This window comes from Taeniopygia guttata, chromosome 6 (genome assembly GCF_048771995.1).
Source record: "Taeniopygia guttata chromosome 6, bTaeGut7.mat, whole genome shotgun sequence".
In the NCBI taxonomy this organism is placed as follows: Eukaryota; Metazoa; Chordata; class Aves; order Passeriformes; family Estrildidae; genus Taeniopygia; species Taeniopygia guttata.
The window spans coordinates 33448303-33471444 of record NC_133031.1 but is presented as its reverse complement, the minus strand read 5'-3'; the positions used below and the strand labels follow the sequence as shown (position 1 = coordinate 33471444).

General features: G+C 45.0%; 2 protein-coding genes across 2 annotated transcripts in view; one reads left to right on the top strand and one right to left on the bottom strand.

The window, feature by feature from the left end:
• Positions 1–23142, top strand: part of UROS (uroporphyrinogen III synthase) — a 623177-nt gene that overhangs the window by 585981 nt on the left and 14054 nt on the right. The gene's annotated exons all lie outside the window — the stretch shown is intronic.
• LOC115495833 (PHD finger protein 7-like) lies at positions 495–1902 on the bottom strand. The gene is made up of 5 exons (XM_072931573.1): positions 1816–1902; positions 1611–1700; positions 1273–1397; positions 786–1052; positions 495–612 (listed from the first exon to the last, which is right to left on the bottom strand). Exons 1-5 carry the CDS (start codon positions 1900–1902, stop codon positions 495–497), a joined length of 687 nt encoding a protein of 228 aa, XP_072787674.1.

Here is a 23142-nt window from a genome sequence, read left to right as displayed (position 1 = left end):
GCACCGTGCTCTGGAACATTCTCAGCAGTTTCTGGCTGGAAGTTTTGGTGCTCACAAGCTCTGATTTTCCAGAGGAACCTGCAAAGAGGGTCAGGAGGAAGGTCATCAGGACAGCCCCCATGCTGCAGGCTGGAGAGGCCACTGAGCTATCCAGAGCCCTCTTGGAGCCAAGCCATGTGCTGCAGGTCCTGCTGTCAGGCCCATCCTGGCCCCTGTCTGCACTGCACAGCACTGAGCGCTTTGATGCCTACCAGTGTCCGTGGCAGCACAGGTGCTGCACTCCCAGGAGCACGTGCTGTCCCCCAGAGAGGAGCAGAGTTGGTGGGTGCCCTCAGCAGTGCAGGAGCTGCACAGCCACAGCTGCCAGGGTCTGGAGGAGCAAGGAGGCTGTGAGAACAAAGGGACATAGCAAGGGATGGCAGAGCCCTTGTTCTTGGTTCTACATCGCAGAGCCTGTGGAGAGCAGATCCCTTTCACATCGGTGCTGTGGCTGCTTACCCGTCTGCCTTCACGTGCTCCCGGCCTCCCGGACAAAGGCACGTTGGGGCATCACAGCGGCCGTGCCTCTGATCTGAGGGTCCGACCTCTTGGTCACTCTGCCACGATGGGGGTCTGCCAGAGAAAGAGGGGAAAGAGTTGAGCCCAGCTGAGCCTTCCTCCCATTTCCAGCAACTCGATGGAGCTGAGGGCAAAAGGCATGGGCCAGAAGGCGGCCAGGCCTGCTGGGGCAGTCCCTAGGCTGGCACTGTGCTTGTGCCGTGTGAGATGGGAGGAGAAAACCCAACCTCTTAGGGAGTCGGATCCCCACAATGAGCATTTCCATCGTGAATGGGTCTTGGTTCAGGCAACGCGGGCATCGGAAGCCGATGCCAGAGTGCAGAGCCAGTCTCTGGATGCAGTGCCGGTGGAAGCGGGCATCTTGGCACGCGGGGCACCCCATGGTTTTGTAGGAGATTTTATTTTCCACAGTGTCCAGGCAGATGCTGCAGGTGTTGTCCTGGCTTGGACGTGGCTGCAGTGCCTGGTGTGGGCGGTGCTCCCAGCAGAAGGACCTGTGAGGAAAATGAGGAGAAGGGGGAAGTGCAGAGTCCTTTGGCTGTGCTGGCAGTGTGGGAGCAGGAGCTGTGAGGGAGCCCCAGCTCCTCTGTGGGTTCTGCCCCTGTGTGTGCCAGGTTGCTGGCAACCATGGCCTCCTCCCTTGTGTGTCTTCCAGGGCGGAAAGCGCTTGGAGATGAACGTGGGGGCTCTAAGGTGAGGATGGGCAGCCCTCACCTGTAGGCCCCAAAGTACTGGGTGACACATTGGCCGTGTGGGGCACAGGGAAGGTGGAAGGTGCGGTCGCAGCCTGTCCCACAGCAGGTGATGGTGGCCCCCATCTTGCAGCAGATGAAGCAGCTCTGGAAAGAGCAGAGCAGCCCTGTGTGTTTCAGGGCTGGGGCTTTGTGGCCGGTCTGAATCTCCAGACAGGAAATGGGATGTGGGCAGTGCCAACTCCGAGCCCCCAGAGCTGCACACAAGGCTCCTGTGTGAGCTGGGCCTGGGGCTTCTTTGCTGGGGAGCAGGATGAGCTTGTGGTGCAAAGCTGCCTGTTCCTGCCAGGTTGTCCCCACCTTCTTGGCTGCCTCTTTGATGATACGCCTGGTGTCCCCAACAAGAAATTTTCCAGTGTCTTCTTGTGGGTAAAGCCCGCTGGCGAAGATCTGCAAGGCATGGAAGTTCTGGAGCTTGTTAAGTCAGGAAGGCAGGGCCCTTGTGGGCAGAATACTGTGTCCACACCTACTGCCAGGTAAATTCTCCCCAGGAGAATTCACCTACCTGGCAGAAGACGTGGACACAGAGCTTGAACTTCACTCTCTTGTCCCCGCAGATGTCGGTGTCCGCCTGGGTCTGGTGGCACAGCATGCACTCTGGAGACAGAGCAAGTCCCCATCAGGCATGAGCACGTCTGTGGGGCTGGGCAAGTGTCTGAGCAGGATCAGCCCCAGGGCCCTGCTGGCTAGTGCCGTGCTGGCTGAAGGGCAGAGCAGGTCAGGCGTGGGTGCCCCAGCAAGTGCCCAGAGCCCAGCTGGGCTGGGGAGCTCCTGCCTCAGCCTGGCATCATTCTTGGCTCCTCAGTGACTACCCCAGAACCCCCTGTGCCTGTGACAGGGAGCTGTGGGGAGGGAGGCTTCTGCTGTCACCTTTTTCCTTGGGGACACTTTCTGGCTGTGCCACGTTGGATCCAGAAGAGGTTGATGGTGAGTTCCTGGAGCGTCTCTTGTGCAGCACTACTGGCATTTCTCCTCCTGACACTTGTACACCCAGACTGAGTTAAAAAAGAGAGGAGTGTGTGAGCTGTGCCAGAGGCAGCAGAGCTCAGACTTACTCTGGTGTTTGAGCAGCCTTGGGCAAGCTCCTGCTCTGGGATCCTGTTCTGGTCTCTGAGGGTGGTGTTGATGTCCAGCCACGTTTGAAGGGCTAGACCAGGGTGATGATGTCAATGGGGCCACTGTTGACACTGTGACACGGCCAGCTCTGCTCTGTGGCAACTGGTTGTCACTGTCCTCCGGAACTCAGGCTAGCTCCAAGATGGTCCAGGGGCAATGGCAAGAGTGGGGAGCCCACCAGATTAGGGTATTCCCTGAGCCAGGACCTCTGAGCCAAATACCCAGCACTGAGGACCGCTGGAGGTGCAACAAGGATGGGATAAAGGAGGCAGGAGAGGCTCTCTTGCTCTGTGAAGTCCAGCAGGTTTATTGGGAAGGACAAGGGTGGGTCCACTGGAGAGGAGAGCAGAAGGGAACACAGGCAAGCAGAGCCTTGGGTACAACTGTGCAAAGGTTTTTAAAACTTCACGTTTTAAAACTTTTTTAAAGTGTTTTTTTTTAAACACTTTAAAATGTTTTAAAAAACACAGGGTGGACAAAATGATGCAATGAATGAGCAACTCTTAGGGTGTGGTTTTCAGGGATGCCATGAATCAGGGTAAGGGGAGGAGAGAGGGTTCGATCTGGGATTGGTCCTGGAGGTGAGGGACAGGGAACTTTCTAGAACAATGGATAGGGTTTAGGTTGACAGGGCAAAGGGGCCATGTTGCTTTCATAAAGCAATGAACATCAGAAGCAGTCTGTTAGACTGACTCACATTCCACTGCCTGACAGTCTTCCCCAGATCATACTTCTCTTTTAAACCAAATTTATTCCAAATATGATTAGAATTACTTGCCCTATGGAAAGTTTACCCCAACATAAGGCTTAAAGGCTTTGAAACAAACCTTTTTCCTCAGTGCAGGAATAATGTGCTCTTTATTATAGACTTACAAAACCCAGCAGATTTTTTTTTTTCCTGAGCTAGAGCTGTGTGTAAATCACAGGGTTGGGATAGGATGGCAGGGAGGGGGTTACAGTTTCTTGGGTCTCTAGAGGAAAATCTGCTTTTCCCATTGTCTGCTCATCCCAGCTGGTTTGTATCACCTCCAGTGGTTTGCAAGGATTATTTATGTCTACTACTCGTAAACCATTTTTACTTCATGCACATCATCCCTCAGAATGACCTTTTCTCTTTTCTTTATATACAGATTACTCAGCCCAGCATCCTCGCAGGCCTAGGATGCACTGTGACTGCACCCTCTGTTATCATTTCCCAGATCTCATGTCTTGGTTTCCTTTCCTGGGGGAAACCTTATGGTAAAAATTCATCATCTGGAGTAGGGGTGTAATAAATGTGTTCTAAGAAATGACCAGATGAACTGTGAAACTCAGTGCCACCTGGTGCTGAACACTGCTCTTCGTGGCTCTCACAGAATCCTTGAGTGGTTTGTGTACTGCAGCTGCCTTGGCCAAAGTGTCTCTGCTTCCCAAGAAGACAATTTGGGCTACCCCAAGAGCCCCAGCCCCAGGTAACCAGCTGTACCCCACCCTAACCTCAGACAAACACACATAACTCAGTAGCTGGCACACATCTCTAACATTCCTGCTGAATGCCTGGGCTTGCAGGTTCTGACTCAACACAGCAACTCCTTTCTCACCAGCTGCCTGGGAGTAGTTGGTATTTACAGTCCTACAGGGCAAAAAAAAATATTAGATTGATGTGCTCATGTCAGCCTTGCCCTCACTGAAGATGGGCTGCAAATGCTACTGAGGCAATGGTGAAGCAATCTGAAGAGAATCTGTCTACTGCAATTTAAAGTTTGTTGGTTTTCCTTTAGGAATCCCAAAGAAAGCAAGAGGCACTGTATATAACACAGGTGACAAAATCCTAAAATATTAGTCTCTTAAATTATTTTAGGAATTTCTCTACAAATCTTCATGCCTTCCCTCTCAGCATGGCCTGAAGAGGGTGGGGAGTGCTGCTACCCTTTTACAAATAGGTTGTTGGAGGCACAGAGGAGCTGAACTGCTTCTTGTCAGACATAAAGTCTGCTTCAGAGCATGGAGACTTGGCTTTGATTTGCAAACCCCAGCCCTCTGCACTAACAAGGGCACAATATTTCCTTGTTCTTCTGCCTTCTGAAAGGGCCACTGAAGGTTTGGCTAAGAGCCCTTTTTAATAAATGGGGGTGAAAAGAGAAAAGAGAATGAACACTTTGGCTTATCAAGTGTTGTTTGCTGAAACTGAGCACTGGATTGTGACTCCCAGATCAGAGGTTGGCTCTGTTGTGTGTTTGTATGTTGTCTAACACAGTGGATAATTAGTCCCAGTTGGGATACTTTGGATGTACAAATTATGCAAATATATTTACTGCAAATAATAAAAACACTTAAAAAAAATGGGCAAACTCTCTCCTGCTGTCTAAAACGGTTTTTCATTTGAGCCTCAACATTTTCAGTTAAAATTCAAATCATTCATTCCATAGAGCAGCCTTTGCCTTCAGGTTCCCTAATCGTCTCCTCTGGGAAAGTAATAAAATACATTTTTCCAATGATTTCCATTACAGTTTTTCTAGATAAAAGAAGGCTTATTCCCAGTCTTGATCTATCAATTGTTGCTTGATCTCTTCAAAACCCGCTCTCATTCTGCTCAGGGCTGGCAGAACTGTGTAATCAGTTGTGAACAGAAGTGTTGCTCATGGGTGATGAGGCCAGTAAAAAATGAGTAGTCAGGAAGAGACTTAGATGTTAAAAAAGGCTTGGTTTGATTTTTGCTGCCAGTGGCCTGATGATGGGATCAGGTTTAGGCCAGTGACATAAGTTTTGAAAGCCCTTGTCTAAAGCCCCTGTCCAAAGCCCCTCTCGAGCTCTCTTGGAGCCCCTCTAGGCACTGGAAGGGGCTCTGTGGTGTCCCTGGATCCTTTTCCAGGTGAACACTTCCCAGCCTGCCTTTCTAGCAGAGATGCTTCATCCTTTGGAGCATCTTCATGGCCTCCTCTGATCTCTTTTACCAGGCCACAGCATCAAAATGATTTCCTTAAGATTTCCAGGAAACATACAGCCAGCTAAAAAGTAAGTGAGACTTTTTTCTCTTTCTTTTTTCCTGATTTTTTTTTTTTTTCCTGGGCAAATCTACCCAGAGCTTGAGCTGTATGTCTCTAGTTTGACTGGAAAAGAAACCTCATGGATAACAATCAGGGGACTGACAAATAACATTTTATCAGGAATAAAGTTTTTATTATTACAGGACATTGTGCCTCACACAGTGTGGTTTATTTAGTCAAAATAATTACTGGCACTCCAGTGTCCTCCTGGAGTGTCAGTAATTATTTTGACTAAATAATACTGGTGTGACTTTCACAAGACTCTTCCTTTAGCTGAAATGCATGATGGTCATTTCCATGAAAGCTTTAGTCAATGGGTATCTTACTAGGAACAGTTGAAGAATATCCACAGTCAATTAATACCAAATTTCTAGTGGAAAATATTCCCACTAGAAGCTGTGACCCTAAGAAGTGAATGAAAAAGTAATATTAGGTAAAAAACAGCAACAAAGGACAGCTTGATTTTGAAGAGCTACTGATGAATTAGTCAAAAATTTCTTGAGTAAGTTTCAGTCAGTTCCCAGACCGTCAAAGAACAACATGATGCCTTTCACACTACAATCTTCTCACAAGTTTATTTATAATTTTCCATCTACTTTTTCTCCAGGGCCCCATATTTTCCCATTTTTCTAGGAGCACTGGCAGCAACCACCTCCAAACTTTTACCATCAAAATGGCACGGATACAAATTAGGCACAGCAGTCTCAGGGCCCTCAGATCAGGGAGCAGAAATGCTGGATAGCTCTGTTTAAAAGTAGCAGAGCTGCTGTTGACCTGCAGAGTCCTTGAGACCCTCGTATCACCTGTGGTTTTTTTGTGGAGTGATGGTTTTTGTCACCATCTTTCCTTGGGAGCTTCCCAGGAAAACCTGGACAAGGCTTGGAGCAACCTGGTCTAGTGGAAGGTGTCCCTGCCTGTGGCAGAGGGTGGAAATGAGCTGAACTTGAAATTCCATTTGAACCAAAACCATTTTAGGACTTTCTGAACGTTCCCCCACCAAATATCGCTGCCAAAACCAAAGGGGTTTGTCCTTGCTGCTTTGAGCTGCTTGTTTTGGGCTGTGATGGGCACAGTTTAACCGCTGTGAAATCAGACTCTCATCCCTAGTCCCTCGCACACAGAGCTTATAAGGAGGCTGTTGTTGTCACCTAAAGCACAGTTTGCACTAAAGTCACTTCTGAAGCCAGCTCTGCTTTCTCCACACATGGCACAACGATGTTGTTTTCAATCTAAAAGACTTCTACTACCCTTCAGGGAGAAGAGTAATAAGAAACACAGCAAAAGTCAATTCTTTCAGAGAAGACACGTGTTAGGATTTGTGTCTGCTCCCTGACAGCCTCCCTTGACATGAATGCAAAGAGGCTGCCAGGCCTGCTGGTGAATGAGGGGATGCTTTAGAGATTTAAAATTGCAATGTACCAAAATAAGACATAACAATTCCACTGTATGCACACCACAAAGCTCTCTAAGGGTTTATTTCCCTGTAATCCGTAGGAATCCATAAATATCCTTCTGTCACATATTATTTGTTAGCAAAATCTACGAAGTTTTAGAATAATTAAAGGGTAAGTTACTGTAAGTGACTCAATAAAGTCACTTTCACAGCTGTTTTGACATAACATTCACCTTATTTACAAAGAAATTGTTTTGCCGAAACAGCTGGGAAACTGCTTTTAATGTTGCCTGACTTTACATCTATTCATAATTGAGACACTAATAGAAATCCTATTTATCCAAAATTCCCTGTGTGTTGAACAAGCTACAGAGAAGATTTAGGAGTGCTGTCTCAGGGCTCTGTCAGTGAAAGCACTTGGTGCTTAAAGTTCCATATTTCTTCCTAGTTCCCCCTGATACCTCCCCATAGGAAAAAGGTCTTTTAAGTCCGAGAATATTCTCCATTATTTAAAGAGGAGCCACTTTCCTAAGTACAAACATGAAGTATCACTGAATGCTGCTGCTGTGAGCCATGAAAACCCTGTCCCTTAATGCGAAGCACTAAGAAAAGAAGGTAGATTGTCCTGAGAAACACTCATATGACCAGAAGTTTAAGAGTGGAATAAGGTGCCTTTGATTTTGCCTGTTCTGCAGAGGTTTTCGTGCAGGGAGAGGGAGGGATGCTGAATTTCTCAATCCCTTGAAATAAGGCATCACCCAGGCTCACTGTTGTGTCTCCTTTGAAGGAGAGATCTGCAGGAAGAGCAGTAGCAGAGCAAGGCTTCAGGGCTGACATGGCATTTTTGAGGAGCTTTAAGTGATTTCTTGGATGTTGTATAAATTAATCCATTTTAATTGAGAATGCAAACAGAGTCATTTAAAAAAAGCCCATAATACTGGGCTGAGGAACCCAGCCTAACATTGTGAACACATTGTGATGCTCAGAGCACTCCTGATGTTGTGTCTGCATATTCATCAGGAGGCACATTTGCCTGATCAGCAGCGATCAATAACCCATTACCTTTGGAAAGCCAGCAGAGGACACGTAGCAGCCTTTGAGGTGATGCAGGAACATGATTTCTGTCTAAAAACCCAAATTCTGTTTCCTGGTTGTAACAGATAGCAATGACCAGCCTGGCTCTGAGGCACAGGAGCTGTGAGAGGTTCATTTCTACAAATCCTCCCCATTCCTGTGGGTGTGAGTTTTATAAACTGATGCTTTAAGAGGGATCATTATGCTGTGTTTCAGAACAATAAGGCAGCACACTGAAGGCAATCACAGCCATGTGCCTGTGCTGTGCATCTCAACTCAGGTCTCCAAGTGCCTGGGGAAGAGATTCCAAGCTCATGCATTATTCATCTGCAATAACTATCTTTTAAATTATAAGAGGTAGCAACAATCAGTGCTTATTCACCACTGCCATCACTACCCTTAACAAGGACCAGCCCTGTAATTTCACTGCACAAGAATATTCCTGGAATCTCTCTCCTTCTCAGGCTCTTAGAAAAGTGCAGTGAATAGTGAAAAAATCGGGCTGGTTATGCATATCCTTTCCCTGAAACTTCCTCAGCATCATGACTACTCCCACTGGTGGAATCTGCTGAAAACTTTGTGAGCTGGAGTGATGCAGTTAGAGAATTGTAAGTCAAAATTGTAGAATAGAAACTCCCTTCCATTTGTGATGTATGACGGACATTCCTCTGTTTTTCTTTCTGCTAGGTACATTGTACAGGCTGGTTTCTTAGGATAAACACAATGGATTTAGGCCATGTGCTTTTGTTGCTTAGTTTAATGATTTTGAGGTACATGTCACATTGTGAAAGGCTGCATTTCCTTTTTGGATTGTATTTTATCAGCTAGACCCATTGCTTCTAGCACAGATACGAGTGTTACACCAGAAACATCGTGAAAGATCAGGAGGAATCACAGCCAGGGGCTTTGAGACATCCATTAACCCAATATCCCACTGGTGAGAAGTCATTTTCTGTCTTTCCTAACTGGAATAAAGAAAATTGAGTACAATACCGCTTGGAGAGTTGTTAATCCTGGGTGAGGCAGCCCTGGCAGGCTGGACTCACTCTGTTGGGGTGTTGTTTTATTTGATTTTAACTTTGAATATGGATGAGACACTTTGGTTTGCAGAGCTGTTTTCTTTATGTGAGGATAAGTGAGAGCAGTGAGATACAGCATTTTCCCCTTATGCTTTCAAATCTTTCACAAAGACTCAGACATAATCATTGTCCCCCAGTTATATAAGCAAGTGTCCCTCAGTTCATCAAGCACAGAGAAATATTACCTGTGCCACTGCTATTGTTAAAATGGATTGCAAGAGGAAGGCATAAAATAAGATTTTGACAGCAGGGGAGACAAAGAGATGAAAAAGAAAATGTGATTTTCTCCAGAACATGCAGATTATTTTCTAAATCCTAAAGAGTGACTATTTCTGGGGAATACAAATCAGGCAGCACAAAGGAAGAAAAAGAAATTTGATGCACAGCCAGGTAACTCTGGTTAACTGAGTACTTTAGCTGAGTGCAGGTGCCTCTCGTTCTCTAAGTGCTGTGTTCATCCACCCTTTTCCATGCACACCTGCAGTCAGAGGTGAGGGCTGTGAGGGCTTGAGGCTGCTGCCATTTGCACCTGTAGCACCTTCAAAGTCATCCCAGTTTGATTATGGACACTGCAGTGTTTTTCTTCATCCTTTTACCAGGAACACTGGCTTAAATTGGAACAATTTCCCCTGAGTCACAGAGTGAAGAGGCTGCTCCAATGGGCTGCAGATGTGCAGCTGGAGAGTTGGATGGGGCAATTGAAGCTCAGCAGGGATAGAAACAGAATAATTTATGCTGGAAGAAGCTTTTAAAATCATGATGTCCAGCCATTAACCCAGCACTGCCAAATCTACCACTCCTTCCATCCCCTTAGCATCCAGTGGGGTCTGTGAGCAGCAAAGTTATGAACCATTCTGAGCATTGCCACTGCTGAAGAAGACGTTAAATTAGATTTTCATTCTGTTAAATATGAAATTCCACGGAATCTAACCAGCTGAAAGCCTGTTTTATTTTCAAGTATTTCTTTTCACCTTTCCCTCTGCTGATGCTTCATCACAGAAATTGTAGTGACTCAAGGAGTCTAAGCTCATCTGCAGCTTGGTGGAGGAGTGGTTCTGCTCTGAAATGCAGCTGTGCAGGCTGAGCAGCTCACACACAGATTTAGGGGCTGTAATAAGGAGCAGAAGAGGAGTTTCTGTTCCTCCAGACAGGGACAAGGTGCAGAAAAGAATGTCCTTCAGTCCTGCTGGGACCACCCATGGTCACAGCTCATCAGCTCAGCAAGGCAGGTAACTCGCTGCCTTGAGGAGCACATTTTGAGGGGTATTAAGGAGTAAAAGCTTATGACCACAGAATCAGACTGAATATCTTCAAGAGAATTAGTATCTCTTCAAGAATTAATGCTGAAACAGCAATTTTTTTAAAGCTGTGAATTAATTTCCCATCAGAGTTACAGTGCAAGAGCAGGTAAACCCACACTCTCTGCTCTGCATCTGCTTGAACATGGCCCTCCTGGATTTTCCTCCAGAAAACTTTGAAATAAGCTGTTGGCAGCTCTCCTTCAGTGTTTGTAAAGCGCTGCTTATGGTCTGCCTTCTTTTTTTGGTGCCTTTTACTCTCTGTCTGGAGGTCTTTGCAGCACACACTTGCAGAGAGTAGAGGGTTGGAAGGGACCTTAGAGATCATCTCATTCCACTCCCTGTCACGGGCAGGGGCACCTCCCACAATCTCAGGTGGTTCCAAGCCCCATCCAACCTGGCCTGGAGCATTTCCAGGGATGGGAATCCACCTGATTTGGAATGCCTTGCTCAGTATTTCATGTGAATAAACACTGTACAGAGCAGCTACAAGCAGATGGACTGCTGACCCTCATGAAGTCAGTATAGCCCCTCACTCCGTCTGTGCAGGATCATTTTTGCTGTGAAGATAACATTGGTTGTGGTGTGCTTCTGTGACTTGGCAAAATGAAAATGCTTTCAGTTTTAGTTAACAGCCTTGATGCCAATGCCACTGGGGGAAAATAAAGTCACAGTCTCACTCGTTTGTTGGTGGAAAGCTCACATCCTGCACTGCCACGTGAAATATTTCCCATCCTTTTGGGTTCATGGCTTTGGAGTCCTTTTAGGGTGCCAGCTGACATGATGATACAGGTTCAGCTCCTTTCCTACATGTCCCCAGAATAAATGTCCAAGAAAATGGAATTTAATAGATCAAGGAAAGATTAATGTAGCAGTAAATGGGCAGAGGCAGAGGAATGCCTTAGCAAGCTGCTGTTCTCTCATCTTGACTTTCTCATCAATACTTTTCAATCTGCTGTGCTGAGAAGGATATCACTTTTAATGCCCTAAGGTCACTAAAACCTCACATGAAATCTATAATCCCACAGCTGACAGCACAGCAAATGATTTCTCTATTGGTCTTTATAACTGTAATTGCCACCGAACAGAATCTTTATATATTTCTCACTCTAAATTATGTGACTGATGACACGGATGGTCTCTGTACAAAGATAAACCTGATGATTTCTGGTGGTGTGAAGCTGATGAACAGTGCTATCTGTTGGCTTTTATGTCTTTCAAAAACAATTTCTTGCCAGATGGTCTTCTGAGATTGTGCAATCTTCTCCTCTGCAGTTGAAGTAACATTGACATTGTAGCATAAACCTTAATTTCCTAGGTATTGTAACCCATAACCATATCATGTAAAAAAAAAAAAAGACAACCTAAGAAAAAATCCCTAAAAAAGAATTTTCCCTGTTGTAGTATAAACCAGAAAAGATGGCAATGCTGAAGAGTTGTGCAGCTTTGTAGAGCTACTGATTTGTGGAGTATACATGGCTCAGGCCATAATTAAAAAGATACTGAGATTTTTATTAATTTATGTCTTCAGTTCACATGTGCTCATGTGTTCACATGTCTACTGAAGAACTGTGGTGTCTTACAGCTGCTTATTAATTTTTTCAGGTCATGGAGACTTCAGGGATGGGGCAGCCACAGCTTCTCTGGGCAACCTGTGCCAGGGCCTCACCACCCTCACAAGAAAGAATTTCTTCTCAATATCTAATCTAAATCTCTTCTCCTTTGTTTTAAAACCATTCCCCCTTGTCCTGTCACTATCTGCCCATCTTTCCCCTTCTTCACTGCAGATTTTGGCTTGGCAGTGCTCCTGGTGTCATGAGTGCAGCTGCTTTTTTAGCAGAGGAGCAGAAATGTTCATTTTAATCAGGAGCAGGTGGGAAATTGGCTTTTCCTGTGTGCCCTCTGCAGTGCTGAGCTCAGCAGCAGCAGGACAGCTTTCCTTTATGGGTAAAAAATGCCAGCCTTTGAACTGCTCGCCAGGTAGCAGAACTTTAATGTTGTCAAAAGACTTTCTCCTCTCTTTTCTTTGCTTCCAGCATTGTCTTCTCATAGTTTTCAAATAGATGAGAAAGCAATGGGCTGGGTTCTGGGCTGGTTACACTTGACTCAATAAAGATATATTGATTTATAGCCACTGAGAATCTAGTTTTATACAAAACTTATTAACAACTAAACCCCAGCAAAATTGCTGAGTCTGATCCTACTGATCCTTGGTGGCTTCAGTGAAACAAAGTAGTTTTATTGTCAATAGCTTTATGCATTTCTTCTGTCTAAGTTGTATTCCACAGTTTTATGAAAACTCTGTCTCTAAATTATCTTCCATTGAGAGCCAGCCTGTTGTACCCCCTGGTAATTAGAACAAATCAAATTAATACACTTCCTACAAAACAACACTCCAAATGTTTGAAATAAAAAGTGATTTGGGGTGGAAGGCACAGTTTTCCAAAGGAGACAACCACCAGTACAGAGCAGCACTGAACTAACAGAAAATATGGCTGTTTTTAGAGCAAATACCATCTGTCATAAAGCCATGGGAAATCTCTCAGCAATATCATTAATGTGACCGTGGATGAACTTGGAGGATTTCTCCAGAACATTCCCAACATGAGGGGAAAAACCATTCTAGGGAAAGCTCTCATCTTGAAACCATGTGGAAACTATGCAAGGAAGTATTAATTTCTGGAAAAATGTTCAAAGCAATTGAAAAGAGAGAAAGGAAAACAGCATATGGGGATGAAGCAACTGCATGGATTTAAACACCAAACAGGAACAGAGGTAGCTCCACAGTCAACAGCACGACTGACACAGCAACCAGCCAGGAAACCAGATGCTGTGGCTATAGAAAATATCTTCCACCCCTTGGCATTTGACTCCTCTAGCTGCCAAGGACAATGGAAAAAATCCACAAGTGGGAAGTCACACCACAGGATCCAGAAGGCAATTGCATATGTGGAAAGCTGTGTTTGAAAAAGGCACGGCTGCTCCATTTTTTGGGGGGAGCAAGAAGGCAGAGGAGCTTTTGTGCAGGGGAAATGACACTCCAGTGGTTGTTCTTGTCATTCCTTGTCAGGGGGATGTGTTTGGGAGCTTAGGTGGCAACCCCAGTGCGAGGCTGGACGCATGACACATGCTGGGCACCCATGGGTGTCCACTTGAGGTGCAGGCAGCAAAAATCTGCTGAAGGCAGTTGTTGGGGTATTTTTTGAGGAATGAAAACACAGAATTTCCTGGAAGAGTCCCACTTTCCTGGCCTGTGTGCAGGCAGACACCCAAAGTTTGTTTTTACAGGGGGAGGCTGGGGGTGTCAGAGCCATTAAAAGTTCAGCAGGGCTTAGGCAGAGGATTGGGGTACACCTGTGTAAACTGAGTCTTTGTCTGAATCTTCAGAGAGTTTCACGTGTGTGATCTAGCTGCCCTTATTTTCTGAGATAAGACTATAATTAACTCTTTCTAAAAAGTATATATTCCCAAAGAAATTGTGGTCTGAGGTTTGGAAGAGTCTGTTTTCTAAAGATGCAGGACAGCCCTTTTTTATGCTCTCACACATGCTCTCATCTGCCTGCATTTTTTTTTTTTTTTTTAATGAAAGAGGAAGCCAAAACAAAACTTTGATGATTTTCCTGACCAAAAGAAAAACTCATTTGAAGGAAAAGATGGTGATTTGCAGTGATTCTGTTCCCTCTGTGGGTTAGAGACTGGACAGCTGAGCCCAGTGGGGGTCACATCCTTTGTCTGTCTGTCCAGCAGCACCACCTGAGCTTGGGCAGCATCACTACCTGTGGTTCCTGGAGAAAGACTGAGAGACAACTCACCTAAAATAAACCCATCCTCTTACCTCTTTGTCTCTGGTTTTGAAGCCTTCCCCACTTAACTCCCAGCTTTGCAGGAGGATGGTTATTCCCATGATTCAGTGAAGGATTCTGCTGTCATAAAGTATAAAAGCTTAGCACAGTTCTCCTTGTTATTGTAATCACACTTGGGTCACACGGTTTTAATTACTGGTCTGCATTAATGGAGAATGGCTAAATCTGTTCTTTCAGTCACCAAAGAAGAAGCAGCTTGGCAAGGAGACTTTCTCCTGGCAAGTCCCCTGCTCCTACTGGGAAAAGTCTAGCAGGAGGATGTGTCCTTTAGACCAGTTTAAACGAAGTCTTTATCTTAATCTGCAGAGGGATTCGTATTTGAACTCTGTCTGCCATGAGAAGGTCAAGCATGAATCCCTTATTTTCTGAGATAAAACTGTCTTGCAAAGCCCCTGCTGTGGGCTGGGATTGAATCCAGTGTGGATTGCCTACTGTGTCCAGCTTTGGCTATCTAAAGACTACAAAGGGATCACACACTCCCCTCCCATCAGCAATTATGAACCAAAGGCAGAAAAGAGAAAACATGTCCAACATAATCAAAAAAACTAAGAACTCTCCCTGCTCAAGGCCTCGTCCCTGGATGATTCTCAGCCAGGTTTTGGTGATCAAAGCAAACTGGGCTTTTTGTGGCTAGAAGAGAGATAAATCCATGGAGTTTCCTCCTGGGAGAAGGGAAAAGATAGGAAATGCTTTGGGACTGTGGTGTCCCTGGTAGCTAGGGTCCTCTGAGCCCAGGGAGGAGCATTTTAAAGGGACTCCTGAGTTTATTCAACTGTAAAACTCACCAGCACTTTCTGCAAACACAGAATTATGAAGACACTCATAGGTAGGGAAAAGGAAGGGACAGATCTCTCCTGGATATTTTCCACAGTTGATCTGTGTCCACAAAAATGGCCGGAAACCAGCTGGGCATTTAAATTGGAAGTATTTGGTGTCTTGTTTGCACTGGATATTTCCTGCCTTTTGCTGTGCTTTCCCACCCTGAATGAATGTTTTTTATGTTTTTTTTTTTTTTTTTTTTTTGGTTTTTTTTTTTTGGCCACACGCATAGGAAAAAATTAGCATTAGTATGTAGCTTTTTAATATCCATCCTTTTTTTCCCCATGTTAGGAGATAAATGCATTTAAGAAAATATCATTCTCCCCTGTTCATTTTATTAAATATTTAGCTGGGTTAACAGAATTGCTGCCAGAAATGTAAACTTGTATTCTGTGCCTGTCTGTGGGCTCTGGTGTCAGTCCCTGTGATCCCACTGGAGCCATTCAGCAGTCAGCCCATGGCCTGCCCTGCTATTTCCAGAGGAGAGGTTTCATTAGCTGCACCAATCAGTCTTTCACCTAATTTATTGCAGGTTTGTGCTGCAAAGAGGGGCTCCTCTGAGGAGCACTGAGGCACTTGGCAGGTCTGGGAGGCTCTGAGGCTTCTCCCACACAGGGTCCAGCCTGTGTCTCCACCTGAGAGATGCCTCCAGCACGGGCTCTGCAGCTCTACTCATCCCTTCTGCTGTTCCCTGCCAGGAAAAAGAGCTACAGAGGTGATACCCAGCGAGGGGAGCAGCAGCAGCACCATGTCCCTGGAGTGCTTATTTCCCACCCTCTAGCACTGAACACAGATTTGTCAGAGATTCAAAGCCCTATCTGATGATTTTGCACAAATTTGCCATTTTTTTCCCCTTAAGAATAAAGTATCATTCTGTAAATTGCTGGTCATTTTGTGATCATATCATCAATACTTGACACAGTTACTTAGACACCTTCCTTTTGACCTGGTGCCAAGACAAGCTGAAAGACTTACCCAGTGCAATTAAAGCTCAAATTTTACAGTGATAGGCTCATCAAAAATTCTGTTTGCTGTTGGATTATGCCCTTTTTTGACTCAGAGATGGAGCAACTGAGAGGTGTTTTAAAAACTTTTATTCCATTTTCAGTCTCATGTGAAGGGTGAGACAATACAGATGTCATAATTCACGCCATTACAATCAGAAGCTAATTATTTCCCAATTACAATGTATTATAAGGGTTTCTTAGCCTATCAGCTTTTTTCCTCACAATTCCAGCCAAGCAGCAGCTTGACATGTGTGTGGCCTGTTTTCTGAGCAGGTTTTGCAGGGAGGGGAAGATGTCCTGTGGAAATGGCAGTGCAAGCAGGACACGTTTCCACTGCTGCTCCCAGGAAACCCCTTAGTCCAGGGCCAGTGGAATGACTCTGTGTAAGTATTTCTCTTGATGGATATGTGTTGTTTTTTTTGTCTATTATTTAATTTTGGAAGCCTTCTCCACGGCCTCAGGTCAGATGTAGTGTTCTCTTGAGGGTTTGTGTTTTTCAGCACAGAAAACCCAAAACTTTCAGTATCCAGTCTTCCAACAGGGCGTGGAGTGGGATGTGAAGGATCAGGAGAACTCCACGTTTGTCCCTGGGCTCTGCCCTGTGTGGAATGGCAGTGGGAGAATGGCAGGGGTGCACAGCAGTGAAAGAGAAGGTGGCTGTGTCCTTGGGAGTTCCACACAGATCTACTCAGCCATAAGCTGCTAAAAACCAACAAGTAACTCCAGAAGGGAGAGTATAAAAGGCAAAACACACGGGAGCAGAATAACAAGTCAGCTGGGCCTGCAGTTCACGTCACCAGGAGCCTGACAAGTGTCACTGCCCCGTTCCTGTGCAGCTGTTTCCTGGCTCACACGTGAGCTGTCACCAGCAGGCACGGGAGCCACCAGCCAGCTGCAGACCCTGGCTGGGTTTGCTTTTCCTTCTTTTACAGCAGACTGAGAAGCACAGAGTGTTTCTGCTCCCTAGTGCAGTACCTGTCAGTGACTTCACTTGCTACATCAAGGAAGAAAAATGGTGTTTATAGTCCCTCAGGACAGGAAAGTGGGGGTTGAAATAATTTTGCTTCTTTTAAGTCCTCTGATTTCTCCAGCACAGATGAAAGAAAACAACACATCAAATATTAATAGGAGAAAGATTTTGAATTGTGCTTCCACTCCATGTGCTCCCAAAATTACGTGACACTTCCCTCTCCACCATCAGAGCCCTGTTGCTTCCAGAACAGCCATAATCCATACAGAGCATGTGGGAATTGTTCTGTCCCACTGAAACATGAACATCCTTTTTAACAGGATGCCAGGAAGTGTGTAAATAGCAGACAGCACTGCCTGTGTTGTATAAATGTGTATGGCTGGAGAGAAATTAGATATTTGTAAACAGGCATTAAAATTTCTTCACAGGAAGGTTTGTCCAGCCCTGGCACTGCTGCCCAGGGCACTGTGCAGTCCCCATCCCTGGAGGGATTGAAAAGCTGTGTGGATGTGGCCCCTGGGGACATGGGGCAGTGCTGGCCTTGGCAGTGCTGGGGGATGGCTGGGCTTGATGATCTTAGAGATCTTTTCTAAGGTAAATGATTCTGTATTCTGTGATAACAGCTAGTGCTGGGAAATGTGACACTACTGGGAGCTGGACAATCTCTTGGAACATGAAAAATAAGATTTTGGAAGCAGGCCTCTTAGCAATTCGAGGGCATGCCAAACTGAGGGTGGGCATTGTTTCAGAAAGTGCAGGGGTGCTGCTGCGGAGGGACAGGTGGGAGGAGAAAGGAGTGAGGGGAAAGCTGAGGTTTGCTGAGGAGGCCAAGAACTGCTGGAAATGAGCTCAGACATTTGTGCCCTGATTTGGGCCATGGCATGAGGTGAGAAACCATCTGCAGGTGCCATCAGGGCACCCTCTGCTGAGCCTGGGGCTGTCTGTGTGAATTGCAAATACATCTCTGCTACCTACAATATGGAAAATATTCACCCAGTTCCTTGTTCAAGAAGGAAACATTTAAATTCAGGATCGTGGGATCCTGGTGACAATGGATATGTGCAGTACATGCTGAGTGATGCTTTTTGGACTTTTTTTGAGATTTATGGTGTGTACTGAATTCATTTCATCACCACACACTTCATGTGGTTTCCTACTGCCTTTAGCTCAAAGCTGTGGTTGTGACTGATGAAGGATGTGGGCTGTGAACTGAGAGAGATGTGAGGAAACACAGAGATGCAGGAAAAAAAATTGCATTGAAAGGGGCAGAGCACTTTGTTAGGTATGACAGAAATCAGTAATTTTACAGCAACATTGTTGGAACCCTTGGAGAGGAATTTGCAAACCTTCATAGAGAGGGAAGAGTGAAAAAGGAGAGGAAATAAAAGAAGGGAAGAGCCCCTGAGCTGTGCAGGAAGCTTGTGAACAGCCTCTGATAAATCACCTGCATTTCCTGCACAGGCTCAGGCCAGCTGTGCAAGAGACATAAATAAGTTGTTCTCCACCAGCATCCTTTGGAAGGAGTTAGTCATTTCCACCTGCAAGAACAAGGAAAAAACTGGGAAAACAAATGAGAATGAGGTGGTGGGAACAGAGCTGCTGGCCTGTGGTCTCTTCATGCAGAAAGGACGTGCAGGTCCCACTCCTGCAGATGCCGGTGTCCCCACTGCATCCCAGTGTCCCCTGCAAGGAGCTCCAACGTGCTGATGGACTTGGTTTGAAAAGAGAGGAGTCTGAAGGAAGGCAAAAGCCTCCTGTGAAATGGAAAATGTAAACCTCCTCCCTCCCAATTACCACAATTTCAAAATTAAAAGGCTCTCAGGCAAAGATATGGGAATGGGAATAACAAATAAAAATTTAAAAAAATGTAATTAGTACAAACAAAACTAGTTATGGAGTCAGAAACCTGACGCCCTGAGGAGTCATGGTGTTGATAATAGCCCAGTTAAATGGTGGCTGCTCCTCCTGGAGTGGCAGATGAAATGCTGCTGGAGCGGGGATCTGTAGAAGGGTGCAGTTTTCTCTGAAGGTCTGGTAATAGTTGGGCCTGGTCTTCCTCTGGGAATTCAGCAGATAAAAAGCTGCTTCTCTGGGAATCCAGTGAAATGGCCTGACCAGTGTCTCAAAAAGTGCTGATTTTATGCAGGTAGGGCTGCTGGGCTCCTCCCTCTGGGTGGAGCATCTCACAATGGGATGATGTAACTTTACCAGTCATGCAGTGAGTCATTTAATAGTCCATTAACAGAAGACATCTCCCTGGAGGGAGACATTGTTCTTGGAAGGGATAAGAAAACTGCCCAACCTCCAACAGATGGCAATAGAATACATGCTTATCTTACAAGCCAGGACACTGATGGACTTCCTCAGCTCCCACAGGACAGACAGACAGAAACAGCAGCTTCTGACTGACAGTCCCTGCTGTTCCCTTCCCTGTCTGCTGGGCAATCCGTGCGTTGGCTGACGAGGATCAGAGGATTTGTGTGCCTGACTGCCCTGTGGACACTCAGCCCTCCAGCTCCAAACCTCAGCTGCTTCCCAGCTTCCCTCAACTCACCGTGCTGCTGAGCTCCTCTAAGCAAGGAAAATGGATGTTTATCATCACACAGGTCTCTGCTCCCTGCCATCATCAGCTGGAAATGAATTTTTCTGACAACACAGGAAGCCAGCCCTGGGTATCTATTTGTTAAAGTGAAACAAAAATAATTTTTTATCCTGGGATGGTGCTTCTGGTTGCTGTAGAGAGCATTTAGAATTTATTGGGAAAGGCAAACTTGGAATTTATTTGGAATGGCACTTGGAATTTATTGGGAATGGCCTTGGCAGTGATGGCAATGGGAGCTTCTGTTGCTGGACTTTTGGTGTGGTTAATGTACACAAACACATCCCCACACTGCTGAATTCGAAGCACAAAAATACATGGTCCTCTACCAAGCCTGGAAATCTTTTCAGGATCTTCTTGTTTTGAACACATTTACCATAAACAGGCCAGCAAATTTTTCTGTTCCACTTTCCCAGCAGACAGGGAAGGTGGTTTGGGTCAAGAGAGAGATAAAAACACTGTTTTCAAATGTGTTTTCGATCATGCATGCAAGCTTTCCCCTTTATAAAGATGTTCTGTAAAATCAAGGAATAGCCTTAGTTCAGGCTACCTGGTTAAGAGATGGGTTTTTAAAATCAAAAGTAGCAGGTGCAATGACAACCCCCGAACTATGATGGATGTCAGTGAAAGTAATTCACTTTATTAAATAGGTGATGGAGAACATTGTAGGTCCAGGGGCTTTACACAGATATTGGAAGAGAAATTATTGAACGAAGATCCTACTAATAATTACAGCCACAGGAAGCAAAAAACTTAGCAATTAGAGAATCCAATTAATTAGGATCTTTACATAATTAAATTAATGCCCTGATTGTGGTAAAATGCCACATTAACATTTCATTGACATTCGTATTTACTAACAGGACAAGAGCTAAGTAGTGATGCATGACAACATTTTCAGGACACTTTTAGAAAGAAGTGGTGCAGGAATTTGCTTTTCCATCATCACCTCTGTGGGCACGGCACACAGTGACAGATGTGAATGCCCACGTCCTTGTCCTGGGAGTAATTTTGATTTGCTCTTTGACTTTAGCCAAGTCATTACACTCTCTGTGTACAGCCAAGCCATTCCAGCTCATTGCAATACCCAGCTTTTAATGGGTAGCACGGAAGTTTTTATACATTTTTCTAGCAGCTTGTGGAAAGGAGAGTATATGGTTAATCAGACTTGTATTTTGTTGCTGCAAAGTGACTTAAATACCTTATTCCCTCTTTTGCTTTAATGCAAAAATTTCACTGGTGACCAGTGTGGAGGAGAAATATTTTTGCCATTTCAGTAATTTTTAAGTGTGCTTTTGTTTTCTGGGGAGATTAAAACTCATAGTGAATGGAAACAAAAAAAGCATTTCTAAATCCACCTGGAGGGAACAGGAAAAAGACTCTGAAGTTACAGTAAATATAATCCCTCCTTTGATATTCATATGTTTCATCACTGGGATCTTTCAGGATTAGATGCAACACCCAGAACAATTGTAACAGGCTTTGGAAAAAGATGCCTTTGGTTTTTGGAGAGCCAGTATGACACAACTTTATCACACAGCCCTGTCTTTGCACCCAGTTTTCTCTGAACAAGTTGAATAATATTGATTTAGAAACTGTTGTTTCAACATTCAAATAAGGAGCAGGGATGCTTGCAAGCATCTCTGGGCATCTATCTTCTGTTTCTGGGATAGAAAAGCTTTACTGTCTTATTTATCATCTAATCCTGCAGCACAGTGCATCACCAATAGGAGGTCCCAGCTGTAGTGGCAGAGGCTAAAAGTAGAACTGCATCTCTCTGATAACAGGGCTGAGACAAAATCTGATTTTAGGTCCATAGGTAAAGGCCCAAATTCTGAAAGAGAAGTTACATGCCTAATTCAGGAATTTGGCATTAGTTTTAACATCATTTGTTTGGTGCAGAACCAAATTTGTTACAAATTTTATTTAATTTCCAACATCTCTATCACAGCTTTGAGGGACAGATAGTGAAATACTAAAAAAATAAATATTATATTGATTTTAATGCACAGATTAATGATTTTCAAGGTCACTGGCTAAATCAAGAACAGATTATTGGAGAGGATCCAGCTCTCATGTGGTTCGAGCTGGTGTATGTGCAGATGGTGTGGTTCATAAATCTTGTGTGTAAAGCATGTGACAAGTGCAGAAACTTTAATTTTCCTGCTTTTCCTCCTACCCTGGGCTACATTTAAAAGGAAAATTGCACAGGTTACCCAGAGAAGCTGTGGCTGCCCCCGTCCCTGGAATTCTTCAAAACTGGTCTGTGATTTTATTGCTGAACCTGTGCAAAAACCCCCTATGATTTCTGAGTAATATGGGACTTTCTAAGTGGAGGCTAAAGATGCTGATATAAATGAAATCTGGAAAGGAATAGCTCTATGACCTGATTCAGAATCTTTAGTAAACTGAACTTAGCAGAAATCTTTAAACATGGATCACACACTTCAGTGAGATTTCCACAAGCTTCAGCATTTGTGTGACAAAAATTCAGTTGCTCCTGGCTAGCTGGGGACCTGCATTAGGGTAACATTGCTGTTCGCAAGAAGGGTTCAGGGGAGGTGGAGGAGGATGGGTCTGCCCACCCCTGCCCAGTGCTGCAGTGTTGACTGATGTGCCTCCTCCACTTCCTGCCTTCAGTGATAACTCATCCATCACTTTTCCTTAAGAAACCACTAGGAGCACCCACTGTCAGGAAATTCCCTTTGATATTCAGCTTTACCATCTTCTGAAACCCCATCTCATTATTTTCTTGTATAACCTCCTGAAACACCTTGAACGGTTCCTTCCCATTCTTTAAATTTTCAGACACAGGCAGGCAGATACTCACATTCTTCTCATCATTTATGCAGCCAGGCTGTTCATAACTTTCCTTCAAACTTTCTTGAAAAGCCTCTGCTTCTGCAAGTCCTGTCTCTATCTTCAGCAGGGTTTTGGGTGAGGAAGAAAGTCTTTGGGAGAAGCTGTGCAGTAAAAAAAGAGCTCAAACCATGTGTCATTTTTAGGAAAGGGGGAGAAGTAGAGGAAGGCATCCAGCAAGAAGTGGTCTGTGCTTTTCTTTAATAAAAGCTTGTGTTAGAAAAGAGCTTTTTGGTTCTGTTGTGCTTTTTTGGAGCCCTGGCACGGGCAGGTTGTCCCACAGAACAGTTGCTGCAGGAGCTTCATACCCTCACTCAGCTCCTGCTTGATGGTGGGGACATTTTTTGGTCCTGCTGAGCCCCAACATCTGCACTCACTTCCCAACACGTCGTTTCTCCACTACGAGATGGCATTTCCTTACTGGCAGCTGGTTTTATCTGCTTCTTGCAAATTGACCTTCCAAAAGCTCATTGAAGGATCTGCGGTGGAAAAAACCGAAGGTTTCAGCCAAATGGTGGTTGGCTTTTGTGCCTGAACAAAGGAGTCGGCCAGGTTTTTGTTGTTTGAATATCCTTGTCTGAGTTCACAACTTGTAAAGCCATTTCCCTTTTCCAAACTAATTCTTCCCGCAGGGGCTGCACTCCAAAGCTTTTGTTCACTGCCGGGGAGTGGGAAGGCTGAGGTACCACCGAGGTACCTAAGTGCCTAATTGCCACCAATTTCAACAGG